The sequence below is a fragment of the Trichomycterus rosablanca genome, chromosome 11 (genome assembly GCF_030014385.1).
Source record: "Trichomycterus rosablanca isolate fTriRos1 chromosome 11, fTriRos1.hap1, whole genome shotgun sequence".
Lineage (NCBI taxonomy): Eukaryota > Metazoa > Chordata > Actinopteri > Siluriformes > Trichomycteridae > Trichomycterus > Trichomycterus rosablanca.
In genome coordinates, this window is record NC_085998.1 from 13,227,085 (window position 1) to 13,239,598 (window position 12,514).

The 12,514-nt window shown below is 38.4% G+C and overlaps 1 protein-coding gene across 1 annotated transcript; it reads right to left on the reverse strand.

Moving 5' to 3' along the window:
• Positions 1–971: 971 nt before the first annotated feature.
• On the reverse strand, positions 972–10,478 carry LOC134323517 (galectin-6-like). Its single transcript, XM_063005051.1, has 13 exons — positions 10,434–10,478; positions 10,263–10,351; positions 7,673–7,877; positions 6,583–6,696; positions 6,459–6,497; positions 5,988–6,071; positions 5,354–5,389; positions 5,219–5,245; positions 5,046–5,081; positions 3,559–3,588; positions 2,613–2,701; positions 1,298–1,463; positions 972–1,212 (listed from the first exon to the last, which is right to left on the reverse strand). Exons 1-13 carry the CDS (start codon positions 10,476–10,478, stop codon positions 1,066–1,068), a joined length of 1,107 nt encoding a protein of 368 aa, XP_062861121.1. The 3' UTR covers positions 972–1,065.
• Between the last annotated feature and the right edge of the window lie 2,036 nt (positions 10,479–12,514).

A 12,514-nucleotide genomic window follows, 5' to 3' on the forward strand; every position in this document is an offset into this window, starting at 1 on the left:
TCTGTAGAAACACCTTAGTTAAGAATTCAAATAACCTGCAGCTTTTCTTTTTTTACAAAGAACATTTGCTAATTGTATATGTATATATACACTGATCAGCAATAACATTAAAGCCTCCTCCTTGTTTCTACACTCACTGTCCATTTTATAAGCTCCACTTACAAGTTCTACAAGTCCATCTGTTTCTCTACATACTGTTTTAGTCTGCTTTCATCCTGTTCATTAATGATCAGGACCCCCACAGGACCACCACAGAGCAGGTATTATTTAGGTGGTGGATCATTCTCAGCACTGCAGTGACACTGACATGGTGGTGGTGTGTTAGTGTGTGTTGTGCTGGTATGAGTGGCTCAGACACAGCAGCGCTGCTGGAGTTTTTCTTTAATACCATGTCCACTCACTGTCCACTCTATTAGACACTCCTACCTAGTTGGTCTACCTTGTAGATGTAAAGTCAGAGACGATCGCTCATCTATTGCTGCTGTTTAAGTTGGTCATCTTCTAGACCCTCATCAGTGGTTACAGGATGCTGCCCATGGGGCACTGTTGGCTGGATATATTTTTGGTTGGTGGACTACACCAGTGATGTGTTTAAAAACTCCATCATCATTGCTGTGTCTTATCCACTCATACCAGCACAACACACACTAACACACCATTACCATGTCAGTGTCACTGCAGTGCTGAGAATGATCCACCACCTAAATAATACCTACTCTGTAGTGGTCCTGACAATTGAAGAACAGCATGAAAGGGGGCTAACAATGCATGCAGAGAAACAGATGGACTACAGTCAGTTATTGTAGAACTACAAAGTGCTTTTATATGGTAAGTGGAGCTGATAAAATGGACAGTGAGTGTAGAAAAAAGGAGGTGGTTTTAATGTTATGGCTGATCGGTGTATGTATAGTCATATGCAAATAAAAGCAAATAAAAATATTTATTAAGACCACATTTATTACTGTTTCCTGTTTGGTTAAAGTTCAGTCATGTTACAGATGTAATTTAAAGTTAATTCAGTAACAAGGCAGAATGTATTAATAGAATTGCACTAGAAGAACATGTTCAGTAGTGGATGTATGAGAGCTGGACGTCTCCCTGCACCTCCAGCATGTCGATGAGGTTATAGCGCTGGAAGCGGTGATAGAAATGACACAGATGCTGTCCATTTACAAACACCGTAAACTTATCTTCACCACAGCGAATAGAGATCTGAGAGAGAGAGGTTTCAAACCATTTCATTGGTATGAACAGATAAAAAAAATATTAATACATATCTATATCAGCTAACACTTACTTCAAAGAACTGTCCTTCCAGGAAAGGGTTAAAGTTGACATCTCTCTCTTCTTCACCCCAGCATCCACCAATCTGACTGTTTCTGATTACAATCCCCTCTCTTATTCGAGGGTTGAGATGAAAGGCAATGTCTCTTGAAGCACCACTTAAAAAGTTAAGGCAAAACCTGTGAAGTACAGAGACAAAATCATTGACTTCTACAGTTCAGCCTGTTGTAATAAACGGTATGGCCAAAAATATGAGGACATCTTTAATGGCCAAAAGTATGTGGATACATGCACTTGTTGGGTATTTCAAAACCATTGCTGTTATTTTAAATTTGACCCACCCTGAGAAAGTGGTAGCCTAGTGGGTTGAGCTTTGGGTTCAAATCCCAGCTCTGTCTCACTGTTGGCCCCTTGAGCAAGGCCCTTAACCCTCTCTGCTCCAGGGGTGCAGTACAATGGCTGACCCTGTGCTCTGACCCCAGCTTTCAAACAAGCTGGTATTCCCTGATGGCTGTGGCCTCTTTCAGCAGGATAATGCGCCCAGCCACAAAGCAAAAATGGTTTGGCAGGAATGGTTTGAGGAGCACAACAATGAGTTTGAGGTGTTTACTTGGACTCCAAATTCCCCAGATCTCCAATCGTCTGTGGGATGTGCTGGACAAACAAGTCCGATCCGTGGAGGCCTCACCTCGCAACTTACAGGAGTTAAAGGATCTGCTGCTAACATCTTGGTGCCAGATACCACAGCACACCCTCAGGGGTCTAGTGGAGTCCAGGCTTTGACGGGTCAGGGCTGTTTTGGCAGCAAAAGGGGGACCAACACAATATTAGGCCACCTTCATAATGTTATGCCTAATCGGTGTATGTATATATAACAAATAAAGGCGTTCTATTCTATTCTATTCTAATCAAAGAGCATTTGCCAGGTTAGACAATGATGTCGGATCAGAGAGTCTCCGATGAAATCAACATTTCAATTGATCCCAAAAGTAAGAGTTTAACAGGGTTAAGGTCACAGCTCTGTGCAGGTCACTGGAATTCCTTCACACCAAACTTGTCAAACCAGGGACCTTCCAAACCGTGTCCACAAAATTGGAAGTGTGTAATGTAAAATTTATACAGCTGTTATGTGGCAATGGGGGCGGACGATTGGCCACTCAATAATTAGAAGGGGTGTCCTCATATTTTTGATTATATGGTGTATTTTGCTAAAACATGAACATCTTCTGTGAATAAGTGTATAGAATGAGCTAGGTTGCTAGGAAGCAATTCGGACAGGGTGGCAGTGATTTAAGTACAAACACACCAACAAACTTAACACACTGTACCTGTCAGCTCCATATGGCACCATGCCCCTAATGATAATGGTCCTCTTGATGGTCATGCCTCCAGGGATCATATCTGAATAGGGGATGGACTTAAACACAAATAAAACAATATATTTACAACCACAAATTAGAAAAAGACACTATGAGAAAAAAAATATTGCTGCCAGTATGAGCACAAGATATTTCAGGTTTTGTCTTAATATACATTCGTTTCATTCATTAAATGAAAAGCTGGGATGGGGCAGTTTAGGCCTAATAACAAGGTTAAAAAATAGTGATGTAATTTCAAACAGGAGTCAAACAGGAGTCAATAGGAGTGATTGTAATCATGACAAAATCAGTATCCATTAAGAGTATGAGAAGCAAAGATGGACAGAGGATCTCTAGTTTGTCAACAAATGTGTGAGAAAATTGTTCAAATGTTAAAACACAATGTTCCTTAAAGACAAAATCGAAATGATTTGTATTTTTCTCCCTTTACAATGCATAATATCATTAAACAATTCAAGGAATCTGGACCAATTTCAGTGCATAAAGGGCAAAGGCGCATGCCTAAGCTTACCTAATAATAATAAAACTAATATGTATATATAAAACGTTTTATAAAAAGTTTTATGCCAGCCCACGACCACTAAGCTGCATATTTAGCCAGCTATGCATCAACACATACATGATTGGCGATAGAAAACTCATGATAGACTGATATCCTGCCCACAGTATTCCTGTTAAAACTGTACCCACTGCGATCAAGATTTAGCATTTGATGAAAATGCAAACACTTATACTGTATAACACATGATGATGGGTCAGTGTTATGATCGTGTACTTTTTATTGTTATGTACAGTATTATTGATTATGTCTATATGCAGAATTCTGTAACAAGAAATTTCGTGCAGTCTGATGGATTACCTACACAATAACTAATAAAGCTTGTTTTTTACTTACAGGGTTAAAGATAGGCTGTAGTCCCATTACCTGTTCAAAAAAGAAGGAAAACCTTTGTGAGCATTCAGCAACAGTCTTGCATTATAATTATTACCAAGCAGTATTTGTCTTCACCCTAAATATGCAAAATGTAAATCTAAAGGATTTTTCCACACTGTTACAGTACCATGCACCACGGCCTATATATGGGCAGAAGGCATGACTTTGCTCTCATTTATCAAAATTTGTTTGACTTTTAATTAAGAAGCCTGTGTAAATACCAAGCCAACATTATACAGCATTAGCCTTATGTTAGCCTCTTAAAGCCTCACATGAAGCACTAGGGCAGTGGTGGGCAAACAATGGTCCGCAGGCCACATACTTTAGGCTGTTTAATCCAGACTGCTGAGTATTTACAAAATTGTCCTAAAACCGCATTAATTACACCTTTTTCCTGCAATACCCTGCGTTTCAATTGATTCCACTAGATGACGCACGCCAAACACTACCAATCTTTGCTAAAACCGAGTCTATCTGGTCTACACACAGATATTAATTTGTCACATTTGCCAACACGCTGAGCCCTATTACCCGACTGGAGTCACCCGCGCCAGCGTGATCTAACCACTTGGCTGGTTTAAAACGTCACACATAAACCATTAACTCATGTCGAAAGTGCTGCTTTAAACGCTGAATTGGTTTTGTTTAGACGGTGATACACCAAGTATAAACAAAGATAAAAAAAATACACACTTTTAAAGTATTGTGAAAAGCCTTTCTATAGGAGTGGTGGCTGTTACATCTACACATGTAATGTAATGTACATACAAAAATAATTAAATAATAAAGACAAAACAACAGTGTGTTTTAAACAAGACCAAAACTAAATCTCTGGAGAGCAGAGGCCAAGTTTATTTACAACCCCATGGATTAACATTTGAAGGGACAGTAACTCATGTTAAAACACAGGTATTAAAATGAAAAATGCTGGAATTACTTACTACTGCAGTGTACACAATATATATTGCACAATATACCTGGAGCAGACAGGTTTAAGGGCCTTGCTCAAGGACCCAACAGTGGCTGCATAGCAGAGCCTGGATTTAAACCGCCAATCTTCCGGTTGATAGCCCAAAGCTCTAACCACTAGGCCCATTAAATGGAATTCCGGATTATCAGAAAGGTTGTTTTTTCAAAGCTTTACTAACTTAAGTCTTTAATAACATATTCAAGACAAACATTTTAGGTTCAGTTGTTGATGTGTCATTAGTGTTATCAGACCACATTTGTTAAGGAATTCATGTTTAAATCTATGTATTAATACTGTTGGGACATGAGTAGCCTAGTAGGGAGCATTTTTAATGCAGCACCGTTCAGAGGTGCTATATGATGGCTGACCATGACAAGGTAGGATATGCAGAGAAAGAATTGTACTGTACACATGTACAGTATATGTATATATGGTAAATAAAGACATGCCTTAGATTATTATTGTGATCTTGACTTACTGGCAGATTTCCTCCTGGATAGCCCATGTTTCCTCCCTGCAATAAATATTCACATATAGTTACCACATAGTGACATTTTAAACTAAATAAATGAATGAATAAATTCATAATAACTGTTTATAGATGGTGGTATATATAGAAATAATATAGATAGATATAGGTAATTATTTTACCCCCATTCCTTGTCCAGGGTAACCTCCCTAAAATATGCAAAAAGTAAGTACATACAATCATTTAAACAAATTATTGTTTTTAAAACTGTACAGAACACAAAAATGTACAGTATAAACACAATCCACTGCTCTTACCCCCATGCCACCCATTCCACCTCCTGGATAGCCTCCCTGCAAGCACAATATTTTACTTAATGGCATTAAATACATAAAGGCCACTTTAAAAAAAACACATTCACCTTTCGGGAATGTGTATTCCTTATTAATTTATAGCTACACCTTCCATCCAGATAAACGTCTATACACAAATACTGTTGCTTATTGTCCCACACACTGCAGTAGAGCAGTAGATACACAAAGATATAATTCACTTTTCTTACCCCTGCGCCACCCATTCCACCTCCTGGATAGCCTCCCTGCAGGAGCAATATGTTACATGATTGTCAAAAACAAAAAATAATGTATTAATTCATTCATTTTTGTAAATATTATGGAAACACTTTGTGGCATGGCCTCCTTAATCCTTACTGGAGGTTACGATTGACTACAACTGTTGACTTTTTGTCCAGTAAGTGTTCAAGTTTTATTTATGTCCTAGGTCGGTGAAAAAAAATAAATGAATAAATAATAAATAAATAATAAATAAAAACAATAAACAAAAAAACTATAAATAAATAAATAAATACAAAATAATAAAAAAATATTTAAAAAATGTTCTAGGTTGGGAATCACATCTTAACATGATGATGTTGGTATGTTATGCACTTACCCCCATTCCACCTCCCATTCCTCCTCCCATTCCACCTCCCATTCCTCCTCCCATTCCACCTCCCATTCCACCTGGAAATCCTCCCTGTGAAAGCAAAATTTACAAAGAATCTTAATGTGCATGTACAAACTAATTCACTGTATGGCAAAACATATATGGACATCTGACCATAATCTGACCACTTGACCACTTAGTCTTCACTCTTTTGGGATAGCGTGCCACAGGATTTTGGAGTGTGTAGGAGTCTACACAATTTCTGTGCCCAATTAATCAGTTTTATGACCACTGGAGCTCCTCCACATTAAATATGTCAATCTACATTTTTATGAATCTCACTTTTTGCACAGAGGCATGGTCATGCTGGAGCACATGGTGTCCACATATCTTGGGCCAAATAGCAAAAGTTATATGTAATGTAATGTATTGTAATGTTCTGATGTCCTGTGGTGGAGCCAAGAAACTGGCACTTACCCCCATGCCTCCCATGCCTCCCATGCCACTTTGCATACCCTTAAACAGGTAGTTCATGAATTAGTATCAGTCTAATTAAACATGCAGTGCAATACATGTTATTGTATTTCAGATTACTTCTTACCCCGATGATGTTAATAGTGTCAACAGACACATCTCCGCCAATCTCCAAAGCGCACACCCGTTGCAGAGGCAGTCTGTGCTGGAAGAGGTAGAACTCTCGCCCATTCACACTCACCTGCATATTCATTAAAATACAGTTGTAAGTTTCTCCATGCTTCATAAAACACAGGTCTAAAAATGACTGATTATATATTTACCTCCACATAACATCAACATTTCCCTGATCTAATAATTTTTAAACTTAATATTTAGTCTCCGGCTTAGCAGACAGAGGGTCCTCCACAAGAGGGTGCTATTAACTTTATTAGTTGTATCAGAATCAGAATCAGAATACTTTATTGATCCCAGAGGGAAATTGCAGAATTACTCTTTTCAATTTTGTTTGTTCCCTCAAGTACAACAAGTAGTATAGAAGGTAATAAGAAAAATATTTCATGCACACTTACATGCAGACAACACTATTCTATAGGGATGTAATGATACACTCTACCCACTATGCGATACGATTCACGATACTGGGTTCACGACATGATTTTTTTTCAGATTTTTTTAAACAAAATGAAATTGAAGACAAATTATGACAAAGTTTCCTTTTATTGTTTCTCTTTCAAATAAAATAGAATACTGTATTTGTACTTATCTAGATAATAAACACCCTTTTATTTCTGAGGTAGGTATAAACTATGCAAAACAATGCTTGTTAAAAAAAAGAAAAATATAGCGTGAGTGCCCTCTGCTGTTTAAAGTGAATATCGATTCATCTTAAATGAATAACCGATTCAAATCATGGCACGTGCACCGATTTTTAACTGTCTTGTGGTGCATCATTACATCCCTATTATTCTATCTTGGCAGTGTAATCAATCATCTAGTTTTTTACCTAAAATCTTTAGCACCAGATGAGTGGTGGGCGCAACACTTTCCTTGATTGGCCTGTTTATTTTAGTTTATTTTATTTACTTCAGTGGTTGTCGCTTGTAAAATAGCTGAGTGTCAGTAATCATAACACTTACTCATTAGGATAATGATTTCATTTTTCCTTCAGCATTTATATTAGACTTAGAGTTGGATTAAGGGTTTTTTTAAGGCACCTGATATCCCTCTGAGTTAACGACAATGACCATCTCGAAATGCTCTCCCTTGCTGAATGGCATCTCTCTGACTTTCTCCTCGCCTTCCCACGAGCCATTCTGGAAGGTGTTGAAGACCACTTTGTCCCATAGGTCAAAACGAGGGTTGAAGTGAAAAGCAATATCGCATCCATCAAATTCTCCACACTGCAGATTTACAAAAAACCTTTTGGGAAAGCATAAAATGACAACATTATCCCAGTGCAGCAAACATTCAGTAATTGTCTTCAAAAATAAAAGCTTTAAATAGTTTTTTAAAGCCACTTTATTATACATTATACATTATAATATATACATTAATCCCATTCTATACATTAATCCCTAGATGGTAATAATAATAATAATACACCGATTATGTATAACATTATGACCACCTTCCTAATATTGTGTTGATCCCCCTGTTGCTGCCCAAAAAGCCCTAACCTGTCGAGGCATGGACTCCACTAGACCCCTGAAGGTGTGCTGTGGTATCTGGCACCAAGATGTTAGCAGCAGATCCTTTAACTCCTGTAAGTTGCGAGGTGGGGCCTCCATGGATCCGACTTGTTTGTCCAGCAAGGTTTGACTAGCCTTCAAGCCTTCACTCCCCATATGCATGACCCTGTCGCCGGTTTACCACTGTTTTTTCCTTGACAGATATTGACCACTGCAGACTGAGAACACCCCACCAGAGCTGCAGTTTTGGAGATGCAATGACCCAGTCGTCTTGCCATCACAAATTCGCCCTTGTCAAACTCGCTCAAAAATTTTTTTCCTGCTTCTAACACTTTAACTTTAAGGATAAAATGTTCACTTGCTGCCTAATATATCACACCCACTAACAGGTGCCGTGATGAAGAGATAATCAGTGTTGTTCATTTCACCTGTCAGTGGTCATGCATGCTCTTTAATAAGTTAGCTACAAAATCATGTGCCACAAGTATTATGTTAGTGGTAAATTGTTTGCTTGAGCAGTGGTAGATCAGTGTTTAAGGTACTGGATTAGTGATCAGATGCTCAAATAAATAAAAAGTTGTTCACTAGGTGAAGCATTAGTATCAAACAGGACTTGATTTATTGGTGGTGTGTCTATCAGCCCAATTAGGCTGTTGGGTCAGGAATTTTTACTGCCCTATGTCACTTTCTTTTAGTAATTTGTTACTGTCTGTATTAAGTCAGCCAGAGTACCGGTACACTGACACTCCTGTACCTCACTGGGACAGGAGTATGGACTAACATACACTGTGTTCATGCAATAAGCCGTACAATCTTCAAGCTAATAGAAACAAACATACAAACTGAGGCTTATCAGATCAGCTCTGTATAAATGTAAGGTCCTTTTAAAAATGTTGACGTATATCAGATATCCTGCCCTCTATGTGATATGAAAAACGAACTGCAACACCTTAAAGTACACAAAGAGAACAGTAAACCTTTTCTTTAAGAGCATTTCTGAAATGTCCGGTTCATATCGCTTACATTTGCAAACTTACACAATTTTATTGCTCACATAATCGTTACCGTATATGGGCAAAAGGTTCAGGTGTTTCACTCACTCACTTTCTTAACCGCTTATCCGATTAGGGTCGCGGGTGGGTGCTGGAGCCTATCCCAGCTTTTCAATGGGCGCAAGGCACACAGTAACACCCTGGATGGGGCGCCAGTCCATTGCATGACAGACACACAAACACACACACCCATTCACCTATAGGGCTATTCAGTGTCTCCATTTAACCTGACTGCATGTTCCTGTGGGAGGAAACCGGAGCTCCTGGAGGAAACCCACGCAGACACGGGGAGAACATGCAAACTCCACACAGAAAGGACCCAAACAGCCCTTCAGGTGTTTCAGTAATGCCTTATCCTAGAAGGATCTTAAAATCAGTTTGACCAATCAAATTATATGCTTCCTATTTGGCAACAATTTGTGGAAGGCCCTGTTCTGTCCTAGCACAAAGAGAGGTCCATAAATTTGTTTTAATCAAGTCAATAAAGGTAATTTTGTGCAGTTTATGTTTTTGGAAGAGGTTTGTTTATTTGTTTGTTCATTAGGATTTTAACATGTTTTACACACTTTGGTTACATTCATGACGGGAACGGTAGTTACTCATTACAGATTAATCAGTTCACACGGTTATATCGAACACAGTCATGGACAATTTAGTGTATCCAATTCACCTCACTTGCACATCTTTTGGACTGTGGGAGGAAACCGGAGCACCTGGAGGAAACCCACGCGGACACGGGGAGAACATGCAAACTCCACACAGAAAAGACTGCCCCACCTAGGGATCGAACTCAGGACCTTCTTGCTGTGAGGCGACAGTGCTACCCACTTATCCACGGTGCTGCCCTTTTGGGAGGGTAAAACCCACAAAGACACGGGGGTGGGTGGCTGCATAACACTGTGCCTGAGTGACCTGAAGCAAGGATCAAACCGAGAAACTCACGAGCCATGCTGCTGTGCACCACCATAAATGAACCATAGATGTTAACCAGCAAGACATGATAATTCCACAAATAAAAAAAATCTAATAAAAACAAACATATATTGAACAGCTTGATCGACTACCTGCTGATATGATGTTGAATCTTTCCCTGAATGTAGAACGACATTCCTTCTCTAAGACCTCCAGCAATCGGACCAACATATGGGATGCTCTAAACATAAATGATTAAAAAATAATAATAAATAAGTAAGTAAATATTTCCCTGGACACAGTAACTATTTACATGTACTTACTGGGCTGTAGATGGGCTGGTAGCCTGGTGGAGCTACAAAAGCCATGTTGGGTGGATGCTATGTGTCTCTCCAGATGTGAAATAAGTAAGTACTGTAGAGGTGGACTTCACAGGACCAGGGAAGGGGCAAAATCTGGAGTCTGCTCTTATAGCCAGGTGTAATGGGCGGGGTACATTCACCTGTGCTCATAGACTGACTGCGCTGTTTACTCAAAATCTGTTATCAGCAACTACCATGCTGAGCCCAACAGTCCAACAAAGGAAAGCAACCAGGGCAGCTATGGCTACTGTGTGTTCCCATGTGTTTATCAAGGGCGTGTCTGTGATATTAACACTAATAAATCATGAACAGTGGCGTAAAACCAGTGTCTGCCCTCTCATTATTATATATTTTTTTGAGTGTATATTCAACTAAATGGTTTCACATCATTTTACAAAATGTAATGGAAATGAGAAGACAAGGACAAGGAAATATAAAGCAGGTTTTATTTATTATCGTTTTATTTATTAAAGTAAAAAATGTATGCAACACCTACTGTACTGTAGTTCACCCATGTAAAAAGTTGTTGTCCCCACCCTTAACTTTATAACAGATTGTGTCACATTTAACAGCAACCAAACCCTTCTACAACAGATCCGTTGTTCTACATCCTTGCCAAATTGTGATTACAGGCAATCAGTCATCCATTCACAACTACTAGCAATCAATTTACATATTTGTGTTTTTAAAATAAGAATGAAAATGGACTGGATATTACCCGGCATGCAGTTATACATTTTCTTTAGTGCATGCTTTTGTCAGAATTTGGGAATACATTTAGGTCCCTAGAACCCCAGCTTAGAACTGTTGGCCCAATCACGCCGCCTCATGATTCCTTGTTAGTATTTGGTATTTTATCATCTGGATTCTATAAACCCAAATGAAGAATGCAAATATATATTACAATCAAATTATTTTTCCATGTATCCCAGCTCGTTTGGAAACTGGGGTCAGAGCCAAACTCTCAATCTTTCAACTCAGCGGTCCCCAACCATGGGCCAGTTTCATATGAGATATAATTTCACGGACCGGCGGGGGGCGGTGGGATTTAAAATAGAATAGCTGTATAATGAAAAATCTGTGTGAATCCTGAGCTTTTTTCGCTGCAACGACACGCTACTCCCACCTAGTGGTGATTGTGGACAATAACACCTGAAGAGTATTGAAAATTTAATAGCTCTTGTAGCGATCACTAATTATTTATACTTTGTGTGGCCCTGTAATAAATGACCAACGGACCAGTACCAGTCCGCGGCCCAGTGTGTGGGTACCACTGTTTTATCTGATAGGCCAAAGCTCTACCCATTAGGCTACCACTATCTCTATTACTAGTTATAATGTCTGTAAAAAGTAAGTAAAAAAAAGGTTTACATTTCAGATATATGAGCACTATATTGGGTAATTGAGACATTTTTAGGTTCCAGTCTATTATTATTTTTTTTATTACAATAAAACTAATAAAAGTCTGTATAACACATAATCCTACCATATTTTTATTCTTTTATTTTTATACACCAAAATAAAAATTGCCATTTTACATTAGTCCAAATATGTCTGTACATAAACAAATTATTAATGTAGGTATCTTAAAGTACTATATTAAGACTATATATAAATTTATTAAAATTATGCTACAAAACAGGAAAGCTTTAAATGATTTATTTATTGTTAAAGAGAAAATAACCTTTGGGGGCAGCATTGTGGCACAGTGAGCACAAACACTTTCATGATTTCAGAGGTGGTGCATTAACTCCAGATATTTTCTAGTTGCAGCACTTGGCATCTGAGTGGTGAAATACTGATATATAAAATACATTTGTACAATTTCAAAAGCTAAAAACCAAATATTATTAAATTGATTACAGGAATAATATTTTACAATAACCGTTTTGCATAAAACATAGGACATACTGCATATGTGTATATTATTTTATGCCTTAACACCTGTGTGAATGACACCTAAGCTATATATGAATATACTGTCCAGTCAGACTCCCACTGGCGTCTGATCTGATTACTCCCAACTTCCACTTATCGTAAAC